This window comes from Didymosphaeria variabile (genome assembly GCF_027946475.1).
Source record: "Didymosphaeria variabile strain IMI 356815 chromosome Unknown scaffold_4, whole genome shotgun sequence".
Classification (NCBI taxonomy): Eukaryota; Fungi; Ascomycota; class Dothideomycetes; order Pleosporales; family Didymosphaeriaceae; genus Didymosphaeria; species Didymosphaeria variabile.
In genome coordinates this window covers 3,794,122-3,821,921 of record NW_026611623.1, presented here as the reverse complement: position 1 = coordinate 3,821,921, position 27,800 = coordinate 3,794,122, and the positions used below count along the sequence as shown (strand labels likewise).

Here is a 27,800-nt window from a genome sequence, read left to right as displayed (position 1 = left end):
GGTACTCTTCCACGACCGAGCAGCCGCATCAGAGGTATGTGGTCGTCTGAATGTTCAGAGGCCATGGTGTTCGCAAACAGGCCAGGTTTCTGGCTAAACGGAGCCGCAACGCTGATCCTCAATGCTGCACGCGATATATTGCAGATTAATTGCTCCGGATGCTGCCTGAGGCCAACGCAGTCGGAGCGAGGTCCGGCGAGCATCGCCCCCCCGGGCATTGCGACAGCACGTGAGATTCAGGTGGCGGCGGCATCGGAAATGCAGCGTCAGCGATTGGTCATTGTCGGGCGCATGGCTTATCGATAGCAGCGCAACGATGGACCGAAGGCCCTGGAAAAGGAAAAAGAAATCGATGCGCTGCTTCTCCGCTGCCTCAAGACTGCTACTGTGACTGTTCGGTTCTATCCTTAATCATATCCTACACCTCTTACAGATCTGCGCGCACATTACGGCATCGTAGCGCCCGTCTCGTTGTCTTTGCGCCGGCCGCAACCTCTTCCTTGACCCACTCGCTCCCCGCCACCACAACGGCCGACAGCAGCTCACCATGAGCGCCATTCTCTCCGCAGACGACCTAAACGACTTCATATCGCCGGGCGTCGCATGCATAAAACCTATAGAAACCCTGCCTGCGGCAAACTCGGAGGATAATTCTGTAGGACAACGCTCGCGTGCACATGCCGTCATCGGCCCATACTGACAAATGCTAGAATGCATACGAAGTAACCACCGAAGACAAAGTCGCAGCCTCACAACCACCGCCGCCCGCTACTATATCGCTTACAGACTGCCTGGCATGCTCAGGATGCGTGACCAGCGCAGAGGCTATGCTGGTCTCGCTCCAGTCGCATACTGAGGTCCTTACTACGCTCGATACCTACCGCTCGTTACGTGCGCCGTGGGAAACAAAAAATGGCAAGAGTAATGGGATATCAAACGGCGTCAATGGACATCACCATGAGGGGAAGCTCTTTGTGGCAAGCGTATCACCGCAGACCCGCGCAAGCTTGGCCGCGGTATTCAGCGTCTCCGAGTCTGAGGTGGGCAACATGATCGCACAACTGCTGAGCGGTCCGTCTGGGTTGCAGTCTGGTGGGCACAATGGTAGCGATTTCATTTGGGTCATCGACACCAATGTCGTCCGGGAGGCGTGTCTTGTTGCAGCGGCTGATGAGGTTGCCATGGCCCTTTCACCCGAGACTTCGAATGCGCCCTCCGAGCCTGGTTCAGAGGGAGCGATCAACAACACGCCGAAGAAGCCCATCCTCACATCGGCTTGTCCTGGGTGGATATGCTACGCCGAAAAAACACATCCTTACGTCCTCCCACACCTGTCGCGCATGAAGTCCCCACAGGCTTTGACCGGAACACTGCTCAAGTCGGTACTGAGCCAGCGTTACAATGTTTCCCCCTCTCAGATATGGCATCTAGCGATAATGCCATGCTTTGACAAGAAACTTGAGGCCAGCAGGAGCGAGCTCACGTCCTCCGTATGGCTTCCTAATCATGACTCCACACATGACCCCGTACGAGACACCGACTGCGTCATCACTGCCCGCGAACTGCTGCACCTTGCTGCTGCGCGCAACATCAACTTCGCAAACCTCCCACGCACACCTCTCCCATCCTCCCAGCGAACACCCTTCCCCGATCCGAAGCTCGACGCTTTCCTCTTCCCACCTTCGCGCCGAAAGAACCAGAATCCAGACGCTGGACCATCGGGCGGTTATCTCCACCACATACTGCACACGTATCAAGCTCAGCATCCCGGCTCAGAAATCGTAGTAAAGCAGGGAAGGAACACAGACGTAATCGACTACTCGCTTGTCCGTGGCTCAGAGACTATCGTCAAGATGGCGCGGTATTACGGTTTCCGTAACATCCAGAACCTCGTGCGACGACTGAAGCCCGCGAAGATCAGCAAGATGCCAGGCGCAAGAGTGGGCGGAAGCCGGAAACCGAACGGTGCGGCAGTGGAAACGGTGAAGGACTACGCGTACGTAGAAGTTATGGCATGTCCTGGCGGTTGCACCAACGGCGGCGGCCAGGTCAAGGTTAGCGAGGTGGAGGAAGTGCGAGCGTACGAGGGTGTTCAAGTTGTCAACGGTGACGTGGTCTCATCTAAACCTGGTCCCAAGGAGCAGAAAGAATGGCAGGGCCGGGTAGATGAAGCCTACTTCTCCGGCTCAGAGGACGAAGTAGATGTCGACGGCGACCAGGAGATGCAGGACGTCGATGTCAACGGGGTGAACGGTACCGGTGACCAAGACGTTGTCAACGGTATCTCGAGGAAGTACATCCAGGGCATTCTGAGCCATTGGTCCGCCATCACCGGAGTAGACACACAGAATCTGGTATACACCTCCTACCGCAAAGTAGAAAGCGACGTGGGCAAGAAGCAGAACGACGTGGAGAGGGTCGCTGGACTCGCAAGCAGCATTGGCGGGGGTTGGTAGTCTATCCACGATGAACATGATTATGAACAGGATATAGAACGGCGTTACATACGAAATTGGGCATTTACAGGCGTCAGAGCCTTCGTACTCGCGCATAGAAGACAACAATGAACAATGTACAACTAATCATCATACATTAGCAAGGTTCGCTCAATCACGGCCGATATCGCTTCGATACATCCCATCTCAACAGCACAACTTGAGCAAAAGCTCTTCCTCAAGAACCTGTCCCAAGTCCAACGTCCTTTTCCAAGCACCCTAGCATCGCCCCGCCAGCCACATGGCTCATCCACGTCACATGCGCACGCGCTTTGGCGCAGTTCTGCGCTAGCCCAGACCCGCCGCGACTTCCCGAACGTGGTACACTAAAACGCGCAGCCGCATTCGCACGCAGCGGGCCGCTCCCTCCCTCGCATCCAAGCCCTGCGAAACGCCGGTACCCTACCTTTAGAGCAACCACACGGGTGTGCGCACGACGACATCCCGTCTGCCGTGCGACTGCGGGAGCATGCGCGCAAGGACGTTGCACCCGTGCGATGCGCAGACGCGTGGTGCGCGTGGTGGCGAGAAAGGGGGATCCAGCGCCAGCCATGGACGAGGTCTTCTATTTCGCTGGGATGATACCTGTAGGTAGGGGAGGCGTGATCGCCGTGTTCAATTCACTCGAACTCAGTGTCTCCAGAATCTGGTATTAGTCTTGCATTACGTTCCGTTCCAATAGGTGGAACCGCCGTCCGGTCCAGCCAGAATGTCTGTCTGCTATATACACGCTTTCCGCCCACCCATTATCGATATATGAATCTTTCCGATCCATGTGGTATCTCAGTATTTTTTTTGCAATCCCCAAACCCAAATATAGATAGACGGCGAGTAGCTTGGACCCTGCCACGGAACGTAAGTGGTGAAGTGTACAAGGTACGACATGCCAATCCTGGGCAGTCAGAGTGCGTATTATAAGATTACAAGGTACAATCTGGGAGCCATTCAGGCAAGGAAAATCTCCCGGAGCCGATCCGATCCGTCTGCTAACGCAAAGCACGAACAAAGGAAAAGAGGAGAGTAGGTATCACAAAGGAGATATGTAGGGAAGTGTGGTAGTCTGGAGGGGACGAAAGCAAGGAGAAATGTTGGCTCTAGCTACAATGGTTTTGGCTTTTTGCCTCCTGTCCCTCGTCGCCAATAATCCAACTTCTGAATCGCTCAAACCGCTCAATCCAAGTCGAGTAATGTGATGTACTGTGGTATGGTGATGATATGCGGAAACGCAATATGCCAAATTTGGGGGTATTCGCCAATCGAGAAAGGAAATGATCCAAGAAACAACGCGCGGTCTAGCAAGGTATTCTTACAAAGCGGTCGCTGTCGAATGAAACTGAAAAGGAAATTGGGTGATTATGCGGCGGGGGTCCGTCCACGCGCGAACAGACGGAAATGACCACAATAATTCCCACTCCTGCAAAGAAAATCCTTGCTGAAAATGCAGCTTAGATGCTGTACCCTTGGAAGATCAGAAAGCGAGCGAAAGCTGAAAATGTTGGCTGAAGTGCGGCAACACCAAATGACGAGTAAAAAGCGAGTGGATGAACATGATGCAGTGCGCCCCAGACACCATAAAAACAAAATTGCGGTTGTTGTTCCGCTTTTCCAGATGCGACGTGCGTGCGTCTAACAACCTCCTTGACTCGTGCACCGTTCCTGACGGGTTGTGGTCGTCAACCGTGAATGTTTAGTGCGGCGCGAGCCCCGAATTGTATCCGACGATAAACGGTAGTATATGAAAGCCGCAGAGAGACCCGAGTTACACTGATTATAGAGCTGAAGAAGGCGTAGAGAATGTAGATCCAGGTATATATGGAGATAAGAAGGAGTCGACGATGATCACCTGTACATGGACTGGGTGGCCATAAGACTAGCTGCCACACTTGATGCCCAATCATTGGGATCGTCGGGCGGTGTGGCATACTTTGCCGAAGCCCCTTGGTCTTTGGCAGAACGCATCTTCGAGATCTCGAGCGGCTTGGTAGGAGTCATATAAGGCGATTGTCCGAATCCCACGCCATTGCGGTTGGCGGATGGTGATGGAGTGAGATAGGAGGCGGCAGCGTTGCCATCAACGTACGCTGGTTGCTGGGCGGCCTGAGAGTTCCTGTCAAGCTTCTTCACTGCCTTGTGCGTAGAGGCAAGCACTTCGCTCAAGAGCTCTTCCTCCTCATTGGGAGTTTCGTAGTTGTTTGAAGGGTTGGACTTGGTTTGGACAGCGCGCCTTGTCCTGCTTGAAATCGGGCCAGGTCCTTGAGTGGAGCCGGGGTGTGATGTACGGTTCTCTGATCCGTGGTTTAGTGAATGGCCTCGCTTGAGCATCGGGTTGGCAGCAACGCGCTGTGTACTCTTTGTCACGTTGCTGGGTTGCGGTGGGCCTTCCATGCTGCATCTCACATTTTGCAAAGCCTTGTCGAGATCAGAGAAATCAGAGTTGGTCGATGGAGTCGGGGCAAGAGGTGGGTCTACCATCATTGACTGTCGGTTGTTGCCAGACGCCCAGGGTGCGCAACCCGCATTTGCTTCGATATCATCCGAGTTGGGTGACATTGGCGTTTGGTACCGTCCAGACAGACGGCGGGCCCGTTTCCGGAGATGCGAAAAGAAGCCCTCTTTCTGTCCACTTGACGGTGACGCAAGGCCTGATTGGCCGTTCAAGGCTCTCTCCGCTTCTTGGCGGTGGATGTCTGCATAATGGTTACCGTGCGAGGCAACGGAGAGTTGGCGGCCAATCTTCTTCGCAGCCTTTTCGTCGCTTTCTGCAGCGCGTACGCTCGCTTGCGCAGTCACTTCTGCCGACAGAGGTGATACTGGCCGAATCGAAGGCAAGATTGGAATGGGCGCTCCGTTAGCAGGGACTCCATTCGTCCACGTAGCTCGCTTCGTCGGATTAGGGCGCTGCTTGGCTGGTGCTTCTGCAGGACTTGCGTGTGCAGGTGATGGCCGCGGCGACCCTGTCTGCGTTGAGGTGTGTTGTGGTACAGCCGGAGCACTCTCTCGTGCCACAAGTGACCGTCGTAGCCATGAAGAGGTCTTGGATGTTAGACTGGGAGACGCGTCGGGTGAGTCCTTTCCGGAAATGTCGGACTGCTTGCGTCCCAGTAAGCGGGAAGAAGACGACTTGAGTCGGAGAGGATCGAAAGCGTCCTGGAAGTATTCGTGGGACAAGGCCTGCGTAGATGTTGGCCTGCCCCGTGGGTCCCACATGAGGCACCACGTGACAAAATTGGCCAAGCTGGCGGGCCATTGCGGCGGTTGCAGGATTGTGTCAAGAGAGTGAGGTGCCATCTTGGGGAATGAGAAGCCGAGCTTTTGAGCGAGGCGCACACCGTCCTTCCATTCACCACCGCCCACTCGATGGCCATATTTGTTGACCCAGCTACCTGGGCTACCCATAATCTCGCAAACCCGCCACACCTGGTCGACCTCATTGCCGCCAGGGAACAAAGGCTTCAAAGTAGCGATCTCAACAGCCATGGCGCCGACTGCCCAGATGTCGACCGGTGCGGAGTAGGATCCTGCGCGTAGCAGGACTTCGGGTGCGCGATACCATCTTGTCGAGACGTATGTAGTGTATGGCAACTTGGAGTGGGTCTCGCGGGCGAGACCGAAATCAGCGATCTTAATTGTGTACACTGGAGGCGTCGATGGAGGCGTCATAAGTGCAGAGTACCTCCGGAAGGGATGCGACGTATCGTTTTGTTGCGAGGTTGATACAAGAATGTTCTCGGGCTTAATGTCGCGATGGAAGAACTCGCGCTGGTGGATGTGTTCCAAGCCCGAGAGGATCTGGAAGAGAACGCTCTTCACACTGTGCGCGTCCATTGGCTTGTGGTCCCGCGCCTTCATCAGTTGGTACAGGTTGCCGTCCATGAACTCCATGGCAATGTGAAGTCGCCTGCTGTAAGGGTCCAGAAAGATGTCCAATGCGGGAACGAGATGGGGGTGCGGAGGTAGTGACCGGAGGAAGATCACCTCTCTCAACTCCAGGCAAGACTGAAATGAGTCGAACGTCTTCTTCATTGTCTTGATGGCGACCTATCCATCATTAGTTACTGGTCCATGCAATCATGATCGTGATACATACGAGTGTGCCACGACGAGCAACGTGTGCGCCCGCCGTCCGTACTCGGGCAAGAGCGACGCTGCCGAAGCTGCCGTCGCCAATCTCCTTCATCACCTCATATCTCTCCTCCAACGACGCCCAACCCTGCGGCTGGCTTTGCGTGTCGGGGTACATATTAGATGATTTGGAGAACTATACGAATCAGTTTTGTTTGTTCGAGCCAGTGAGGGGCGCGTACGCACCGCTGGTAGCGTTCTTTTGCGATCAATGACAGATTCTACAGCTCACTTTGGTTCATCTCAGGTTGGTGTTTGATTAGATTGGATGTCGATGGTGAATGAAGGTTACACGGCGGGGAGTCGAGTCCAGCTGAGGGGTGTGAAGTGCTTATCGACAAGTCAAGGTTCGATAGCAGGAGAAGTAAGGGTCCAGGTTGACGCAGATGCGGGAGAGACGAAGAAATGAGGGACGACGGTTGGAAAAGGGCGTGCGGTGGACGGTCCAGGGACACGGTCGGCGGATAGGTTCCACGGGATAGGATCGTTCTAGCGGCAGCAGAGGAATTACTTGTTGACCATAGCTCGTGTGGCTTGTAAATCAGGATAAGTGACAGAGGACGTGCGTCCGGGGAGAGAGGCAAGTGGAACAGAACTAGAAAGGAGGTCGGAGGGCAGAGTAATGCGCTCCAGTCGATCGTTGAGAGGCCGTGCTGGTGTGGCGGTCAAACAAGGTCGGCGACGTTGTGAATGGCCAAATGGGGCGTCGGCGCACAACAACACGACTGTGTTGACAGAAGGAGGGCCAGGCAGGTGCAATGCTCTGTGATTGATGGAGGGTTTCCTGAGGGAAAGCTACGCGGCGGGCCTGTGGGCTTGAGCATGAATCGGTAATGGCAATTTCGGGTAAGGCCAGGGCCGTTGGGCAGATTAGAGGGGAAAAGGAGCGGCGTGGCCAGTTGGTAAGAATGGAGATGGTGAGGCTGCAAAGGGTAAAGCTGCGACGAGGCCAGGGGATGGCCGTTGCTGAGGAGAGCAGCTGGCGGTCGCGGCGTTGGTGTGCTGGCACGCTCGCAGGCCGGTAGATTTGGTGAGCCGCGGCGAGACGCGCTGCAGGACGCGGCAGGGCAGCGGGACAAGAGAGCAGGTTAAGAGAGCGGTGAATGCTAGCGAGCGTTGGACGGTGAAGGCTAACAGTACAGTACCTTACGAGGGACGTTGGGCGTTGGGCGCGAGGGCCATGGCGACGTCGTGGGTTTTGAGAGGGGGCGTGGACAGTGTGCACGCCGGCGCAGGCTCTCGTTGGGGGCGCGAGATTGCGTCGACGGGGGGCTGAAGCTTCGCGACAGGCGAGGTGTTGACTGAGACTAGACTACTACCGACGGGGATGCGAGGAAGGAAGGCACAATCGGCTGGATCCGCCTGCCACGACCCAGCGCCCTAGCCCACACCATGCTTCATGTGCAGCGGCGTGCAGCCACTGCTGTGCCCACCAACCGCCGACGAAATGTTCGACGAAATGCGGCCAAAAGGCACCCGCGCCGCCCGGCTCATTAGCCGTCGCCGGCCCCCCTTTTTGCATTTATTGACGCTGTTTCCCCTTTGGCGCCCGCTGCGGTTGTGCACCCACGTGACGCTTATGCCAGCCGCACGTACTTGTGCGCTGCGGCGCGTCCAATTTTATCCCCTCGCACATCTCTGCGCTGAGCCCAAGGCTGACCCGACGTGCGTCGAGCGCAACAGCGACGGCGCGCGACGGCCACGGATGGGACGGCGCGTCGTTCGCTCGCGCCCTGGACGGCGTGTGTACCTGTCTGCGACGCGGGCGGCATCGCAAATTCAGCATGACATCGCGGGTGCGCCAGCCTGCTCGACCACGTTTCTGCTGCAAACTGACAGCGTCGGCCCATCTGCCCCTTTTCCCCTCGCACCGTCGCAGCTCGGCGCCCGGGATGGCCTCTGCTCTGCAACCTTGTTCTGGACGCTGTCCCTGAGCGGCCTGCAGCCTTGTTCGCGTGGTGCCTCGGCGGCCACGCCTGATTGGCCGCCGCCGTCCATAGAGTTCCGCGGTGGTGGTTTTGCTCTCGAGGCGTCCTCTAGTGCACCTCCGGGAGCCACGGGAAAGCAGGCGGTCGTGCTTGGTCACAGGAACTGCCGGCGATGCGGTCATCTCACCGACGATCACCTGTGACCGTGACAATTCTCTCTGCTGCAACCATTATTGTTCACGCCATGGACGATGATGGCTGCAATGTAGTCCTCCGTCATCGCATGTCCACAGTGTATTGGATCGACTGAACCAGACCCGGCAACTGGCGCGCCGACTGGTAAGGCCCGAACCGCTGCAGTTTGTAAACCACCACAAACAGGCCTGACAAAACTCAATAGTAGTGTGTCTTAGAATCCCTTTTGCAACATTCACCACTGGACAGCAGCGAACTCTCCGTCTGTCCAGCACGAGAGAGGGGTCTGACGCAACGGCGACATGTTCGTACGTCTCCTGCGTTGTTAGCGTCGTCCCTCCCACTATCTTAGCGACAATGCGCGCGTCTTTGCAACGGCCGCCTCCAGTGATTTCGCCAGCTGCTACGCAAATCTTGCTTTCAGGTTGCGTTTTGATATGCCTCCACCATTACGGCTCTGTGCATTTCGCACCCCCGTCTTCTAGAAACCTTCTCCCGTCTGCGCAATCCCCGACCTCCATCAAAATATAGTACCTACCCACCTTCACCCCCGGCAGGATTGCATCAGCTCTAGCTAGCCAAGTTTCAAAACACCCAAGTACGTGACTGTGCCTTTGGTACATCTGCAAAGCCCTACGTCACGACTGTTTCGCCTGGACTGTGCGAACGTGCCGTTGAAAGGCTTGAAGAACATTGCGCAACGTTCGGTGAGGCCGCTAGATATCCAGGGATTGATTGCGTAACGTCCGGATGCCTCGACTATACGCGCATTCAGGCAGTAGATCCACCGGTAATGACAACCATCGTCGACCAATCAGTCTTGACAAAGATAAAGAACATCAAACCGAACTGTCCAGCTCCCCAGCAACGGACGTTGCATTCACACCCTGGACCCGATTGCATGTGCGCTCACGCTGTAAGCACGAGATTGGCTCGTCACTACCGTTTACACGGTGTAGATCCTGCAGGCCACTCGTAAACAACGCCAGCTCACTCCATTTACAGCTTTCGACGGCTTCCTCTCCCTCTTTCGTCGCTGCTTCGTATGCTCCGTTCCTATTTCGGCCCGCAAGCCACCAGTAACGTCTTCTTAGCATTCACCAGCCCGTGACGCCGGCTATTCCTGCTCCGCCAACGCACACTGCAGGAACGCGTTCGTATGCCATGCCAAACCTGTTTGGCGCTCCTTCTCACAAGTCTACCCCGCTTGCCGAGGTGTTGGGCGCATCACCACCAACATCCTTCGAACGTGTGCCCGGGTTTTCGGCGAGGACGAGGCCGCGAAAACAGGACCTGGAAGGCACGAGCAGCAAGGCCAGCGATACCTGCGTGCGACGTCTCACCGCGACGATAATCGTAGGCGCGTGTCTGCCATCTCCTCTTCCAGCAGTCAGCTCATGCAGTGCTCGAATAAGCAAGAACGATTACGCACGAAAAGCAATCTCGTGGGATGAGCGCTCAGGACCCGAACACTGCACTAATGTCACTCCAGTAAAGTATGTCTAGAGCACTGTATCCGCCGAGCGTGGGATGTAAGACCGTCCTCCATCTATGCTCACTGGACACCAATATTCTTGTTCAACCACTCATCGTAGGACAGCGTGGCTGAGGCCAGTACCCTCGAAGGTACGCGAATGCAGCTGTCATCGACCCTCGCCTTGCGATACTGTCGATCGACAACTAAAACGTGTCCCACTTAGATGACGACTTTCATCTCTGTCATGATGTGCTGACTGTACATCCGCCTTGATATCCTGATCCACGTCGTGGGCAGCCACCAATCCAATCCATCCCACGCGCAACAGTCCGCTAGGAGCCTGCGTACCGGGCCATAAATCGCCTCTAGGAACAGCATCCTTTGACTCAATTCCAAGAAACGCTCCCACACCAATTTGTCTCAGGCCATCGCGCATCTACGGTCTCCGACTCACGGGGCGCCCATCGCGCCTTCCTCCTCTACCTCAGATAATTCCACCTTTGTAGATTACGCCGCACCGCGTAAACTTCCTCCACGCACGGTAAGGAACATTCCTCCGGCCCCATCGCAAAGGACCGTCCCGAACGATGAGATGTGGACTCACTACTAGGGGCTTACGTGGGATGATCCCCGATCTGACGTGGTCGTGAGGCACACCTTCAGGAACACCAGCCTCGCAAGGCGAAGAACCCTGAACATCTGCAGAAGGATATTGCTGATATGTAGGGCCGGTTCATTTGCAGGGCTGAATTGAAGTCGAGAGGAGTGCAGTGGTGAGCGTAAGCCTGTACGATGCCCTCTGACCTGAGGCAGTACAATGACCAGGCCAAGGGAGGCCGGAGTTGCAAACGAGAACCGAATGCGGATCATCTTGGTGAATGTTGTTCGGGTCAATCCAACGCATTGGAGAAGCACGTGGGTCCCTGATCGAAAGGTCCGACGGTGTCGCGTACTCGCGCGAGGCGTCGATTTGTTAGACATCACGCCGTATGGTCTCATTCCAAGACCTGATACTGAACAGTCGACTTTACTCTTGACAGATTTAGATCGCAGCCAATTTTGCCTGGCTTTGTGGACGAAGGTCGCCTAGATGGGTTTAGCACGTGTTCAACGCCTCGTGACATTTCCGTCCATGTAGCGTTAGACATAGTTGACGTGTCGATGGGAACTCTCATCAAATAGCCACCGTCACACCAAGCAAGTATACAGCGAAGAAATCAACGGGCATTCCGATTTTATATCGAAATCTCAAAACTTTGCCTAACAGCTGAACCGGATTATACCTTGAGCACTTGAATCCATCAGAAGCACCCGACGCCCGTGATCTAGACTTACAGATTCGCACTCCAACTCTACAAGGTCCACTCTATGCTTGCAATTCCATTGTACAAGCATATCGAGCAACCTCACGATACTCCTCAGTCTTCAGCCACACTTGGCCACCCAATCGTCAAATTGCTCCCGTCTACTAGTAATGTACCAGGCACTGCCCATCATCGCGCTTCACACAACTCCGCATACATCCCACTCCCTCAAGCTACAAAGTCCAATAAAGAATAGCCCGCCCTCTCCCGCCCCTCCACTCATGATACACCGCTGTCTGTTTCCACAGCTACCGCCTCTACCTCAGACTACTCCACTGTGGATACACTAGCCAAAAGCAAGTATATACCCTTCGCAAGCACGCACGCAACCGCGCATACGCACACTAGCATAGCACACGCATTAGCCTCCGGATCCTCGCTCACAAAACAACTGTACTGTACAGTACCGCTAGCGCGTCGCGTTGCTGTGGCAGAACAGACGTGGCCGTTCAACTGACCGCCTTTTGCTCGCGAAAAAGCAAGCGAGCAAGCGAGCGAGTCTGTTCCAAAGCGGACTTCCCCCACCGAACACCGACAATCGCAGTTCGAGACCAACGTGGAGAAAGAGCGGTGCGGGAAAAGACGGGTAGACGGGGACCAGGGCTGGATATAGGTGTGTTAGGCGTCACGGAATGAGTGGGTACGTAAACAGACGAAGGCTCCACGGGTACCGACATCGAGACGAGACAGTGCCACGCTGGCATGCGCAAGATCTGGAACATATGCACGATTGACTTGATATTGAGATACATGGACTAAACTAGGGATTATAGTGATATTGCAATCGATGGCTCCTGTGGTACTGAAAGACCTGATGTCCGTTAGCGCGAATCCTCACAGTGATGGCGAGGAAAGCGGGGACAGGAGAGGGTATCAGTTCTCCAAGGTGATTGGTTTGTTTCTTCAACGATGAACTCTGTAAGAACACAGCGAAAAAGGTTGTTCATCAGGTGAGGTGGGTGGGAGGTGGAGATGGGTGTACGTACCATTTGAGAGGATTAGTATTCTAGCATCACATACGGTGTGTAGATATCTGCGATCAAATGTGGTCAGCTGGGAACTGAAAAGTTGATCGGTCATTCTCGTTGGGAAGAGAAGGTAGCCTCCATCTGAGATCAGCCTGCTCCCTGTTAGCTGACGCGCATCTCAGATATCGTGCGCAGCTTACCTCATTAAATCAGATTTGTTTGTAAGATCAATACGGCAGAAACCGCTCACACAGTGTGAATATCGAAGTATCATCATAACATAGATGGAGCACCGAGCATAATAGCAAATTGAGCATACCTACAGCTGAAATTAGCCTGGTATCATAAAGGTGCATCAACCGAATCTTGTGGTATGCTGGCGATCAGAAGATGCGTTATCAACAAGCAACTCTCCTCCCAAACACCCACAGGTTTGTACGTCCTGTTGTAAACGAGTGCCGGTCGAAGAGCGCAATCTGTCCGCCCGTTGCATCGGAGATGTTTCATCAAGAAAGAGCGAGGAAAGGTGGCGTAGTAGAGGGATATGTACCTGTGAGACGCGTGGTTAGCTCGCGTCCAATATTTGTGTGCGATAAGTGAGAAAGATTTGAGGGCACAATCAGACAAGGCTGAAACTTAAGTATGACAAGATCGACATCGTATATTCAGGTCGAGGAATGCCTTTCCGGTGTCACAATATCATCACTGTGCCGTGGGATATGCGGAGCGAGGGATGGGGAAGCCGTACCTTTTGAAAATATTCAACGGACGCGGTTTACGCGCGTAGATCGATAATTGTGAACCTATCAGCGCGTTAGCAACGTCTCTCAACTAGAGCTGACGACCATGCGGTGGGGCAATGTGCATCATTGTAATTCTAGAGTATTTATGTCCATCACGGAGCTATAGGAGTTGGATTGTTATGAAGTGTAATCTTCTGCTTCGGGACCGATGGGCAGAGAGGAACTTACTGTGCGCTGTAGCTGAACAGCCAGAAGTAGTCAGTGAGTTATATTCACACAGAGATCAAAACAGCGCGGGTGCGCGCGTTGCGTCCTCGGTGCAAACATCCATGAGGTGTGGAAAGCAGAAGTTCGTGGAGCTCGCAGAAGTTTTAGGGCAAGAGCGGGGCCGGAGCCACTATGAGCCGAGGCTAATTACGTAATCGAAACACTTGCTTTTCACGACCCTTCCCCAACACCAGATATTGATCAAACATCAGAGTTGTTGAATCCTAAAATGCTTAAATATGATTAGTGCTAGTACGGACTGCCGATTTGAGTTCTCCCTCAAACATAGGTAAGATCTTCTCTTGACACCTTACTAACGCTCTAGAGCAGCCTTTATCGCGAGATCTTTCTCTACCTTCCTCATTTCACACGTATATGCTCCGTCCCGCTCTAACTAACAGGAGAATTAATTCTATGCTGCCGACTGGTCTGCATCTTTCATTTGGCACTCAAAGTAGTAGTGCAAAGCTCTCACGAAGCCTACTACCATATGTAGGGACGACTGATAGTGTAGCGCACTATACTGGTACTGGACTTAGGCATTGTACCGCGTGTTTGCCTATGTGATAAGAGAACCGTTCGCCGACTCAGCCTCAAACTTTAGTGGTGTCCACGATACGTCGCAGCTTTTTGCTGGTTATTCGTTGGACGACACACCTACTACGATCACGACTCTCTGTTTCCATAGACAACGATGGCTGTTCGGAAACTTGTTGCGTAGAGAAGGAATGATGACCTTGTACCGCGCAAGAAACGATTTTGTCACAAATCTTGCTGAACACTTTTCCAGGACCGAGAGAAGACAGTGGTTGTGGCATCGATGGGGCCTGACGGTCGGACTTGCTAATGCTGGTATTGACGTTCGACCCCCTGCGGCTCATTATCTTGAGCGTCTGCGAAACGACCGCCTCGGGAAGTCGAGTACGAATAGCCGAGTCACCAATAACATGGAAGCGCTCACGAGTAATTCAACTCTGCTTGGTGTAGAACCCCTTTCACCGCTACTGCCCAAACGGGCAATTCCAAAGATGTATGCCCATCTCTCAGGAAGACTCCTCCTATCATCGGAACCGTATTTATGGCGTGAGGAAGTATAATATCAACCCGCCAACGATGATGCCCGATTTTCTTCAAATTATAGTTGGGATTCCCCCATGAAGAATTGACGTGTGTGGCACGCAATGCTTTCTAGATGTCGGACCGGATGGTGGACGCTGTTAAATAATTAGCAGACACTACGATTGGCTCCGAAATACGGCTTTACAGAAGGAACTAGCGCGTGATATAATTTGGATTTGCTATTTGCATGGACCTAGTCTTTGGTGGTACGCTACTAGATGAGTCACGAGCTCCAATGTAAGTTTGAGTGGTCGCACACTTTGCAGCTCTGCGATGCTGTCCGCTTTTTATAACTATAGAATTGGACTTGCACTATTCTGAGGTGCCCACAAACTGTGCCAGGCGACACATTCTCTACAAACCTACAAAGTCTTCTCACAGTCTCTAATTTTGTAGGAATCCAGCAATGCATCCCGCAATGGCTTCTGGAATGGCTAGACCGCTGTTTCTCTTGATTTTCGCACACAGCGCTGGCATCGGAATAGATAAAGTCGTTCACCTGTCAGCTCCCAAAATTGATCCTCACTAGTAGATTGCGCCGAACATAAAGGACCGACCATTATTCAAACAATCATGTTTGTGCCACACCTGATCATTGTACTTCGGCAGCTATGTCGGCTCAAAATCAAAGAAACCCTGCACATCCAATAATCTCAATAGCCAAAGTATTTCGGAGGTGGATTTATTTAACAGGACTATCACCTTTTCAATCTACTGACTACTAGCATGCCGGTTGCTAGACCCTACACTACGCTAATCCTTAGTCGACTCAGATACAGTAACATTTTCCATATCCTCTTCAGCGTCGTCCGCATCGTCAACGTCGTCGTCTAACTTGTCACGGGACATGAGTTCAGTCGCAACATTAGGCAGTGCTTTTATCATCCCTGCATCCGCTCCTTGTAATGCAATTCCATCGCCATCGCCAACGCCTGCATCATTATTAACGGCAGAGTCGAAAGAAGACGCTTCACCTCCAAAGAAGATCAATGCTGTGGTCATTGCCGCCATCGTCACCCTTCCGACCGTAGTCACCACCATAGCCATCGCCGCCTTTGTAATTCTCAGGAAAAGATATTAGCAGTCATCGGGGAGTGTTACGATGTACAAGATTCATCAACCAGCAAACGAGCTACCAGCCCGTTTCTCGCGGACGTAAGCACATTCGTGTAACTTCTAAAGTGATGGATGGTATAAAGGCATTGATATTAGTCGACGGCTATGATGGAATGATCTTCTGAAGGACCAGGCTATCAACTCAGATGTTTGAGGCTTGATCCCAATACACGATCTAAAATTTCTCGCAAGCAGGCCGCATGTCTGGCTAACGGTCAGCGTTGCATTTCCACAACAATGTGACTTGAGACTTACCTAGCTCGTGTGTCCAAAGACAGGGCTTTTGGTTGTGCAACCACAAATAGGTCTCGCCGACCGCATCTGCGCTCATTTTCTTGCCTGTTTTCTGGTCTTCTCCATCTGCGTCCGCAATACCACCATTGGCGATAGTATGCACAACATGGACCCCCTTCTCGCTCATCTCGCGCGCAAGTGTCTGTGCAAGCTGGCGCACTGACGCACGACCAGCTCCATACGCAGCAAACTGCGCGCTGCAGCGGAGCGCTCCGAGCGTGCCAGTAAAGATGAGTGTCTGTAATATACGTGTCAGGTAAGTGCTGTAGAAGGAGACGATAGCCACTTACGCCCTTCTTTTCGCCACCCTCGGCCAGGCCCTTCTCCCCGTGATCCACAAAAAATCGCTTCAGTGACTCTTGTGAGAATGTGAACGCACCACCGACATATGACTCCAGTGAGTCTTCGAAATCTTCGCGGGTCTCCTCTAAGAATGGTTTCTTCGAAGAGTGTTTAATGCTGTAAACAGACATCTTTAGCTTGAGATCTTTGAAGCTTTGGTGTTTCTGGATCTCTTGAAATGTCTTCTCGAGAGATGCTTTTGACGTATCTGTAGGGAAGGTCTCTAGGACGGCATTGGGGCTTGTCTTGCGCACTGTGCTGACGACCTCGTTGAGTGACTCTGGACGGCGCGCAAGAAGAGCGACAGCTAGATTCCCATGCGACGGATGGGAGAGAATTCGAGCAATTCCAGTCCCCTAAAGAATATATCAGCCATGTAAAAGCGAGGCCGATGTGCGGCTCACAGTATTTGGGCCTGCCCCGATTAGAATCGCAAGACCTGACGGAGGCATTTTGCTTTTTCGTGTCGGTTTATGGATTGTACGTCTTTTTGAATACAGTAGCGGTTTCGGGTTGAGTTCACAATATGTTACTGTTGTTGCTGCTGAATATTCGATTACAGCATGGTGGACCCATTGCATCATCATCGAGGATGTACCCTATGAGCTATGTGCGGGGCTAATCCCGCGGGCCCTGGTGTGGGTATGCAACTTCAAGCGATTCAACACTCGACATCCGAAAGACAACCAGTTTTAAAAGCCCTACACAATGCGGACTTTGTCATGCGATACGTTTACTCTTTTTGAGTTCGTCTCCCCTTAGACATTGAGCATGACCGACGGAAAAAGTTCCTTGAACGCGAGTGATGTATTGCAGGTACTGTTACACAGATCTACGAATAAGGGCCAAAATCGACTGCTACAGAATTTGATCGATGGGGACAAAGCGTGCGCCATGCGTTGCAAACGAGAGAAGTTAGGTCATCGAATAAAAGCTTACGAGACTGTGGCTTCGTTCGCGTAAAGAAAGTCATTCACAACGAAGTCCGATTAGACTAGGCGATTGATGCACACCGTAGATGGTCATTTAGATTGACAATATCAAACGCTGCAAGATAAAAAAGGCGACGGAGACGGTGGATGGGTATATTAAAGCTCTGAGCTGAATGCATGGCGACGCTGCACGCATAGACCGGTGGAACACTGGCTGTTCGGGATCTCGAGCTCCTCAATGGTCCGTCGTAGGAAGATCGGTTGTTCCGGAGCAACTATGCGAACGTGATCGCTAAGAAGATACAGATAGCTAAGCACGCGTACACGTCCATGATGCCACCGAGTCAGTCGGGTAATTTGCTACGTGGCAGCCTGTAGGTCAACCGGGCGGCCAGCGAGTTTTCCTGAAGGACTTGGGTCGAAATAAGGTTCCATGCATCGACAAGGCGATCGGGTAAAACACTTGCATGTATTCCTGCAGGAAATCGCCATCATCTGAGCTGTATTTGGCCCTGCAGTACTCGTTGATCTTGTCAAACGCAACAGACTGGGAGTTGGACGATCGTGATTGGGTAGATTCACTGCTGGGTCGCAGGCGTCGCAAACCTTTTGGGATAGGTCGGAGGCCGCCCTCACGACGCAGTCCCGACCGTCTATTGACGTACGGTCTTCTGGTTTTAGTGTGTCCTCCGCGAACGCCGTATTACAAACGATGAGGCGGACAATGCATACGCACCAACAGAATGTGTGCACCGCACAGGAGGACGAGGCACCTGCAGATTCACGTGCATAGGCGGCGCCAACGTCTAAATATCACTGATCAGATGTGCAGTGGCACACAGAGCGGATACCTGCTCGCGCTCTATGAAACGAGAAAGCGCTTCTGGCGGTACAAGTCTGCGTTAAGGAAGGGGGGACAAGGCGAGCTGAGGAGGGACGGTTCCAAGGACCTGGTTCGAATGTTGGCAGCGCTCGAGCCAGAGCGCGGCAACTCCCGGCCCGTGCTTACGATACACGCACGCTAAGATCTTGTTTAGACGACAGGGCAACGTCTTCACCCCGCCTTTCATCGTGCCCTCATGATTCTTACATCGGAACGGCATCTTTTGCGAGGCCATGTGTTGTACCATTCTCTCTATGCCCCAATAATGAGGCTGTCGGGACGACGGGGCTGCAGGTGAGCCTGACCATCACAGCACGGGATGCAAAGCCTGACCGGAGGCCGCCCGTAAACTGATACGAGAAGGCGAAAGAGGTCGAGGCGACGCTCCTGGGTTCGAATCGTTACGCTAGTCCTCGAGGACATCAATCAGAGTGATCCGATATTGACAAGCCGTGGCTCACGACAGCCTAGCCTCCCCCCTCCCCCCGCTGGTATGTCTTCGGTAGCCGAAGTGCCAAAATGGATTCAGTGTGAAGCTATAGCCGTCTAACTTCTTGTTGCACGCCTGTTACGCATGGTGCATGACTCAGAAAGATAACGCTGGGCGTCGCTAGCTATGACAAAATCTCCCCAGACACAGATCGATCCAGACGTGCCGGCACACTGCCAGTCTACCGCGAGATGAGTGGGTCACGCTCCTTACATGTGATTGGTCAGTTTCTTGGAAACTCTTACTTTTCCGGGAAATGCAGTGAAGGGTCGTTCGCCGAAAACGTGTTCGATCTTCGGCATCTCGTATACAGCCGACGGTCGGGCAGCCACTTAGGACCACCCCTGACATAGCCACACGTGAATACAGGTGAATCTGTTGGAATCTGCCTTGAGAGAGCCTTGTCAGTGACGGTTGGGGGCTGGGCTGTTCTTGAATGAGGCCCGACAACGACTCCGCCTCCTACAACATATGTATAAGTGAAAATGTTCCCAGCACTCCGTGAAAAAGTTCTGCGCGAAATGAAAACCCGACGGTGCCAATATTTTCCAGTCTTGTCGCCGTAATTTCACGTTCAGTGATCGCCAAAAACCGGTCAAGAGATATTCAAGCTGTTCCTCCAACCATTTGGCTTTGTCAGCATCCAAGATACACATTGACAGAACCTCGTTGCCGGCGGCGTCGAGCGAAAGATACCGGTGCCGCCTCATTCTTTCCTCCGACCTCGCTTACGAATTCGGTGTGTCCGATCTGGATACCTGCGAAGCTCCCAATCTTCGATTACCCGATGCAGCGTGGACGTGTACCGCTCAATGTAACAATCAATCAACCATCAACCGCATGTCTGCAATCTCCCAGGTCAGACATGTGATTGCACGTTGCTGAGTCGCGGACAATGACCGCTAGGGTAAGCAAAAACCAAATCATGGCTGCGTGCTCACAATTGTCATGGCTGATAGCCAAATTTAGCGACGCACGCTAAAAGTTCTGCGACTAAATGCCAGGAACACTTCGGATATATTTGTTCCAGCAGGGGTCCGATTGGGAGGACTGTCATGTACATCGATCCAGTTTCCGAAGGTATTGGCGCCCGGTGAGACCATGCTCCATGCTTCGATATCCTCGGCGGTCCATCCTAGTCTGCACATCGAGCAGGGCCACCACTCCGATCACGAATCTAGTCAACTATGCCGAGTGAACCGTACCCGGGGCCCAACAGCACACTGCGGTGTGACCATGTCCTTGCCTTCTTCAAGGCGATTGATGGCGTTGCCCCTTCCTGTCGCACACCAATCTGGTCGCCGTATTCCGTTCGTGGATGCTGCTGTATCCGGAAGGAATACTTTCTCATGGGCGTGCGCGCGACGTACGGTTACGTGTCACTCGAAGGTTCGGATCGTAGTCCTGCTGCATGCGACGATTCCAGCGGGAATGAGGGCACGGCAACCCCCCGCAATGTCATTTTGACCTTCCCATGGGGAGCGGGCGGGATAAAGTCCTCCGCATACGCTCTGATTTATGTTCAGATAACCTAGACTGACGCCCAGATTGTGCAAGATGCGCTTCTTGGTTGAGCTACACTGGTCTTGCGAGTGAGTAACAGTTCGTACGACCCCTCCGACTACTCTCCATGCAAGAGGAGCTAGACTAATTGGTCGCAGACTCAGAACTTCTAGTCACAAGAGTATCGCCCAGCGAATCTCACACACTCCCACATCACCCACCAAGGAGTCTTACGCCCCGCCTCTGGATCCGCCGACTTACGACTTCGCTTCACCCTTAACAGAGCATTGCCTAAATCACGACTTGCATCTAAAACAGGGCTGTATATCTTTACGGACGCATAGTATCCGCAAGTCGCTCAAAAAAATGATGTCTCATTTCTCACGAGAGCGTTCTTCCAAATCCTCAGCAGACGCGTCCGGCATGGGTTCTTCAATATATTCAGCGCAGGATTACGGCCGCATAAGCCCAGTGGAATTACCGGAAGGTCGGGAACCTTGCGAATTACCGACAGATCCTTTTCCGGCTGCTGATCAACAGATGTATCGCCACGGAAATGCGGATTGTTATGCAACGCCGGGAGATGCCGTAGCTTGGCAGAGGCATCAACCTTACCCTTGGGTTCATGATAGCCCTACGAACGCCGATTCCGTATTGTGCACCCCGCCAACATCATCACGCGCTCTGACACCCATTGATACCTCAGTGAAGATGGTGCGAGCGTCGCCTTCGTATGCGAGCGGTCACTATGTTTCCCCAAGTAACAGCAACAGTCACCACCACCGGCCAATGAACCTAGCTGGTGCCTCTTTGCTGAGCCCTCCATCAGCTCTCAGCCCTTCTTCGTTTCATACATCTCCTTCCAAATCTGTCTCACCCAATGGTTCAGTTGTCTCTGATCCCGGGGATTTCAGCGCTGCAAGATACACCACGCATATAATGGCAACTGCGAATAGTCCCATAAAATACGGTTACGGATATGCCAACACTTACTCCGACTTGTATACCCACGGCCAACACCCTTACAATACTATCGCGTCCACTGTGTCACCCACTTCTCGCCATGTCGACAACATCGTGCTTGCAGATCATGTGTCTCATTCCCCACTCGCTACGACGACTATTAACTCACATTATCGTGCCAGCCGATTTACAGGTGCCTATGAACATTCCGTCCGTTCCTTTCATGCAGGTCAAAACCAGTCCGCTCCTCATCGATTACAATGCGCGCACTTCGGCCCCGCCAATGACTCCTTCCAATTTGCTCCGACGAGGCTCTTTGCTTCGGAACGATATATCAACGCCTTATCACCACATACTTCAATGGAGTCTCGTTATGGTGATTCAATTTCACAGCATACAACATGCGACTCGTTCAGCCTAGACGAGTCATTGCCACCTTATGAAGAGAGGCGGAGCGTGCCACGATACCTGGAAAATCAGGTGGCCCAGGAAGTTCAAGAAGGCCCCCGTCCGCTCAGTCGACAAGGCAGGTTAAAACGCACTACAGCCACGGCCGCTCGGGCACTCATGAAGGTGTTACCGCTCCCTTGTCCCTACTGTGGCGTACAGTTCAATGGAAAATACCAAAAAGCGAACCAGAACCGCCACGTGAACTCGTTCCATGCAAACTTGGAGCTGGGTGTAGATGATGGCAGAGACTGTCGGACCTGCCGCCAGCGTTTCAGGAGGGCAGACGCTCGGAGGAAGCATGAATGGAAAATCCATAGGACGGAAGATTGTCAGCCCATCAAACGACGGATCGAAAAGCGGGGCGGGGAAAGGAGGATATACATGGCACCGATGCCAGACGAACACTTGGATTGGCAGTGAGTGATTCGACTTCGCTCAAGTTCTTGTTATGCAGCTGCAGTTCTACACCCGGCCTGGCGACTACAGCTGGCACGGGCTGTGTCAAATCTGGAAGTAATATACGCAAGCCTTGCAATGCGACCGAATGTTTTCTCTGTTCTTGTATATACTTTAGGTGCTTATCACATGAGAATAAAGGAAGCGGAGCGACGCTGAACATGGCCACAATAATTACCCCTTCATCGATTCCAGTCAAACTCCCTAGCACTGTTTCTTCAACAACATCTCCAGCAGGCATCCCTCGATTGCGCAAAGACCTGAACTTCCAAAATCGGTATTTCACTATCGATGCATTAGAAGCCCTTTTCCGGAAGACGTGGAAACATAGGGCATAAGGTCGGGCGGACCGCCGTCGTCCTGCATGTAGGTGTTTCCGCCATGACGGTAAACGTGCGCATCCTATAGGGCTAATAATCGAATATAGGGTCGCGTCATACGCACAGAGCGCTATTAGTAGATCGAATGCCAGGGTAAGGCTGATGTCACGTGTTGCATCTAGATCAGACTCTTGTGTAAATCTCATAATTTTAGATATCCTCAAGTATAAGCGGTAACCAGGAAGGATCAACTCGGTGCTCTAGTGGTGGGAAATCGAGAAGATATAGTACTGCAGGTGTGCACGCGGTACATTTGCCCTGGGCGAGGGAAAGCGGAAGACCTTGACAATTGCGGCACAATTAGATCAGTGATCTACAATGTGACGAGCGAAGCATTGGCGCATAATTTGCAAGATTGGCCAAGAGATGGAGGACGATGGATTGACATCTCGAATGCTGGCCCATGTCCAGATTTTCCGGTGAAGCCCTTGCATATCCACACCGTACCGCATTCGAGCGGAAGGTCCGGGTGAATGTGAGAACAAGCTGTGACACCTCCGCCTGATCATGGACGACGCCGAGGCCTGATTGTTATGATCGGACACGCGTCTTACTCATGATGAGAACACTCAGAGCTGCTGAGAGCTGATGCGTTGCGCATCCTAGGGCAAAGGGGCGCGTCTGACCAGTATTTGTTTTGTTTAAACCCCGGGTACCGGTATACGAGGATTTTAGCGGCTCTTCGTTCGTTTTGCTCTCATACGAGGGGCAAATGGGGCAAAACAACCCCCGCACATGCGGCTCTGCTCTTCTCAATAGAGCAAGCTGGGCATTGCAGATGGAGTGCAAGCCCGGCCCGGAGCTTTGGCATGGAGTGCGGCATCGGTGACGACATGAGTGACACCTGCGCTACCATAGGTAGAAACTCGGACCTTGCCAGGCCGTGTTGACGACCACATCGATCCCTCCGGATGCGGCTCCGACATGGCCCAGACTACCCTGGGGTAACGCAGAGGTCCGGAACTGCCGCTCGTACAGCCTTGGTTGTTGCATACGTGTTGCGAGGTCTTGCAACCTGCAGAAAAGAGGGCTAAGATCACATGCGACAGAAGTATTGAACTCTTCATAGCCTACCATAGCATCCACGTCGGTTTCCTTACAATACGAGCGCAATGCCTTCTTGCAAGTACTGAGAATGCCCTCCATGTGTCGGGTGCATGCAACTCGGAGGTGGATGCACGTGACCTACCGGGCCGTTGCCGCGGTTCGGGGCTTGTTTCGGTGCACAAACGACGACATGGTCGCACGCGGCTGCAACTCGACATCACTTGATCAATCCATTTTGCAGCCTTCGCTAATTTTGCGCATTATTCCAAAGATGCAGATTCAGCCCAAATCCTAGCATCCAGATCAGCACTGCAACGATTGCTACCCGGAGGACAGCGGACGCGTACACGCCCGAGTCGCGCTAGCATTCACTATACCGATAAGGGACTGAAGGACCTCATGGTTAGGGTAACAGTTTCCAAATATATCAATGATAGGGCAAGCAATCTATCATTGGACTTGAATGCTAACAAGGAAACAGGTAATGGAGCTACGAGTTGATCATACATTTCCCCCGTGTTTCCAGCCTGCGCTCCGCCTCATTGTTACAGAAATTCTACTATCCGGTAATGACTCGATACGACTAAGCGGATATCTTGCATATAACCGCAAAAAATGGGGGCTGCACATTCTGTACGTCCGTACAGCCTTCAGACTTCTGTCACGTCGAATCATACTAACAGAAGCAGACCAGCCGGACGCTGGCCCTCCTTTGCATCAACCAGTCGCAGTGGCTGTCATCATATCTACGGCTAATTATATAGTTGTCTTTGTGGCTATGTCTTACGGTGTGCCATTGCGATGCTCTGTTTTCAGGCAATTCGTCGTGGGGCAGGAGACACGTAGCTCTCAGCAGAAGTTTCGGTACCCGTACCGAGACCAAAGCACGTAAAGCATAAAGGCTGAGCGATTACTGATGGTGTGTTGGGGTCCAACATGAACACTAGCGAAAATTAGCCCCCAATGATCGATCCAGGCACATCAAGTGAGGCTAGTATAAGGAACCAACATACTGCAATGATGGTTAAAAGTGGACGGATTTCTTCTTTGCAAATGCGGATTCTTGTTTCTTGCTTCTTTTGACTTCGTTTTGCGTAAAGCATCAAATACACTCTTGTTATCCCGTAATGGACCTCTGAAAAAGCTACACTGCGAAACGAGACGAAGGCATGTCACTCCTTCATTTGTGTGACAAACGCAGATTTCTGCCATCAGAATGACCTTCAGGCTTGTTCGAGAAGCAAAGATTAGAAACTTCCGCGGTCCTCGAGTATGTTTCCAACTGTAAAGCTTTCGCCCGTATCTGCATACAGTGTTGAAGCCAAATGAGAATTCGCCAGTATCTACCATCCTCATTACAAGCGCAGAGCCAAGTTACGGATTCAATACGTTTCTGATACATCAAGACTAAGTCTGTTTCGATACGTTCCCCCAACGTGTATCGGTTGGGGGTAACAATGGAAAAGCCCTCTGTCAGTGAAACCACAATCGGATCCGGACTGCTGCATTGGCATTGGGAGGACCGCTCCCAGAAAAACAAAAGCAGCTTGCAAACCGGTGAGAGCACCTGCATGTTCAGGGGTTTCGCGGTACACCAACAATCTCGCAAGTTTGCGAGCAGACTCTGGCCTGCCCACCTACCATTTCCGGCACAGTTCATGAACGTTATTTTACGAGCACCTAGTGCTTCGCCTTCGACGCGCAACCGTCAGGTCCTCCAGCTGCATATACTCTCCACCAATATTACCATATTGCGTCCTCCACGGAATATGCCACAAACATGTGGATTCGTGCGTGCGTCTACTACCGCACCGCACGCAGCTGCAGCTTGCTTCTGCCGCCATCACCAAAGAGTCCTCCGTCCACTCCACAGAGACTCCAAGCTGACAGACCCTGTTGTCCCTCGAGGCATACAGAGGTGGCATCGTACATGTCGCCGGGCGAACAGGATGCGGTCGCCACCCCCGCCAATCGAGACCCAACATACGGTCAATGTTTAGCTCAGCGAAGGGCGACATCTTAGCAGCAGTCCCTCGCCTTCGTCCTTTCCATTTCTTTGGGAAGCTGTTGCGTCTTTCTTCTTGGTTTTTGTGGTTGATCAGACGACGACGCTGGGATCATTGGCGGACGCTTCAAGCGAACACTCTGGTGGACAACTTGAATCAATCCTGGTGGCCAACGCTCTCGTCAGGCTTGCGATCTGATGCCATAAAAGTCCTCCGAATCTCAAACATCTTCTGATAACCAGCATCGGCCGCCTCAGATCCTACAATATGCACATCTTCTTCAAGTGTCCTGGCTTAACACTACAGTCTGTTCACCCTTTCTGCGGCTCAACCATGAATTGATTGCTGATCTTGATTAGGATTACGAGCTCTGGCCACAACAAGAGAAACGGCGGAGCCATTGTGTCTGGCGTTGGGGAACAAGCCTTAATCGTTGCCTCACCAAGCTCACCCCAGGGTTCTCTAAGCATTGGGATTGGTATTTGCGATACTCGCAGTCCGACACTATCAGAGACACCGAAGTCAACGCTGAAGCGCGATCCTTCTAGACGCCGGGAGACTGGAGAATTCGAGTTACCGGGGTATTCCGTCAACGAACTGCCTCAACTGCCTCAACGATACCAACGGTACCCAACCCCACGTAGATCTCATCCCTACAGAGACGAAAAGGCTGCTCAGAAGCCGTGGTCTCAGGGCTCTGTAAGTATTCGATGCTCCTGGGCTATCGTCTGAATTAAACTACATTGGGGCACCCCTTCCAACACGGAAAAGCATCGCAAGTTGGATATGGATATGCGATGGTCGCTGTGCTTTAGGCTAACCTCGTGTCTGCACCAGTTCTGTGCCGAACTCGAAAGCCCTGCTAAGAGCACTGATCAGTGCAATACACCCTCATCCACGACCATCCAATGTACAACCCCGAACATGCAAAAAGAAAAAAGTACTACAAGACCACCGCATCTGAGGGTGGATACACAGCCGCCATCGAACAACAGTTCGCCGATCCGAATGAATGGTGTAGTTGGCCACTCACCCTCGCAACACAGCAACCCAATCCGATATTCCCAGCTGCAGCAATACCACAGCATAGCCCCTCCACGAGACCCTTCAATAGTCTAGACTCCAATCAATTCGAATGCCCAGTGCCTAACCCATCCGACTTCTACAGCCCCTACCCGGGCTTTCAGCGTCGACATACTGTCCATGTACCCCAGACAATGGAACAGGACTATGGTTTCCAACAAGAAGTATACTTCGCGGCGAGCTTCCCACCTGTGATGCCTGCCCCCCAAAACTTGCCTCCAACCTTCAATTACGGCTTTTGGTCACCACCAGCAACGACGCCGAGTTCACGCACATCCATTACATCTTTACATACCGATCCATACCCACAAAGCCCGATGGCCTCAGACAAATACCCCAATCAGACGGCTCCCAACGCACAGAGCTCACCCGTGTCTGTTGCCCCCTTTCATACAGATCCATACTCGTACAGTCCGCCCATCTCGGACGGCTGTCCACCCCAGCCCCAGCTCGATACACAGGGCACAAGACCTCCGCAAGTGGATGATCCTGATGATCCTGAACCCATCATGTGTTATTCTCCAGGTTGTATGGCTGAGTTTACCGGGGAATATCAGAAAGGGAATCTGAAACGCCATATGAAATCAAACCATCCCGAGCTGCTGGTCCAGAACGGTGAAAGCCTAGGTGACCTAGAGAAGCTGAGGTGCAGGCGCTGCCCACAGGTATTCAAGAGATCCGACGCAAGGAAGAAGCATGAGTGGCGCGCGCACCATGTGCCGGGGACCAAGCCTACGAAGAAATACCGACCAGTTGTTTGAGACCGAACACGGCGACTTGGGGGTACGAGCAGGCTTATCGGTACCTCATCTCTTATGATTTTATTTCTTTTGGGGGAGTCGAGCTGGCTCTGAACTTTCCTAAAGTAGGTGCGAGACCTCGCTCTATGCGCTTTCCTCTTTAATGTCTCTTTGGTACCTTCCACTGTCGTGTCTTCTAATATCTCCTGTCTCCTAGGCTCTCAATGGAAGGGTAAATCCTCCGCAATGGTCGACGCGCGTTGAGTACGACTTCCTGTTGTGGGTATGTCGTCGTTGTCTCGTACGTAGCCATCTCATAGCTTCAATATCACATATGCTTGAATGACCCATCCTCCGCCAAACAACCTCAACCATCATAGCACCTCGTAAATTATGGGCACATCGCATTTACTTTGTTCCACATGGTTACCGGAACC

The 27,800-nt window shown here is 52.7% G+C and overlaps 3 protein-coding genes across 3 annotated transcripts; 1 reads left to right on the top strand and 2 right to left on the bottom strand.

Annotated features, from left to right (window-relative positions):
* Positions 1–547: 547 nt before the first annotated feature.
* Positions 548–2,456, top strand: NAR1 (Cytosolic Fe-S cluster assembly factor nar1; the record flags this gene model as incomplete). The annotated part of the gene is made up of 2 exons (XM_056214918.1): positions 548–655; positions 711–2,456. 2 exons carry the CDS (start codon positions 548–550, stop codon positions 2,454–2,456), a joined length of 1,854 nt encoding a protein of 617 aa, XP_056072185.1.
* A 1,878-nt stretch (positions 2,457–4,334) lies between these two features.
* IME2 (Serine/threonine protein kinase) lies at positions 4,335–6,735 on the bottom strand (the record flags this gene model as incomplete). The annotated part of the gene is made up of 2 exons (XM_056214917.1): positions 4,335–6,533; positions 6,583–6,735. The coding sequence occupies 2 exons, from the start codon at positions 6,733–6,735 to the stop codon at positions 4,335–4,337; spliced, it is 2,352 nt and encodes a 783-aa protein (XP_056072184.1).
* An 8,696-nt stretch (positions 6,736–15,431) lies between these two features.
* On the bottom strand, positions 15,432–16,561 carry N0V89_006145 (uncharacterized protein; the record flags this gene model as incomplete). The annotated part of the gene is made up of 3 exons (XM_056214916.1): positions 15,432–15,610; positions 16,050–16,326; positions 16,379–16,561. The coding sequence occupies 3 exons, from the start codon at positions 16,559–16,561 to the stop codon at positions 15,432–15,434; spliced, it is 639 nt and encodes a 212-aa protein (XP_056072183.1).
* Between the last annotated feature and the right edge of the window lie 11,239 nt (positions 16,562–27,800).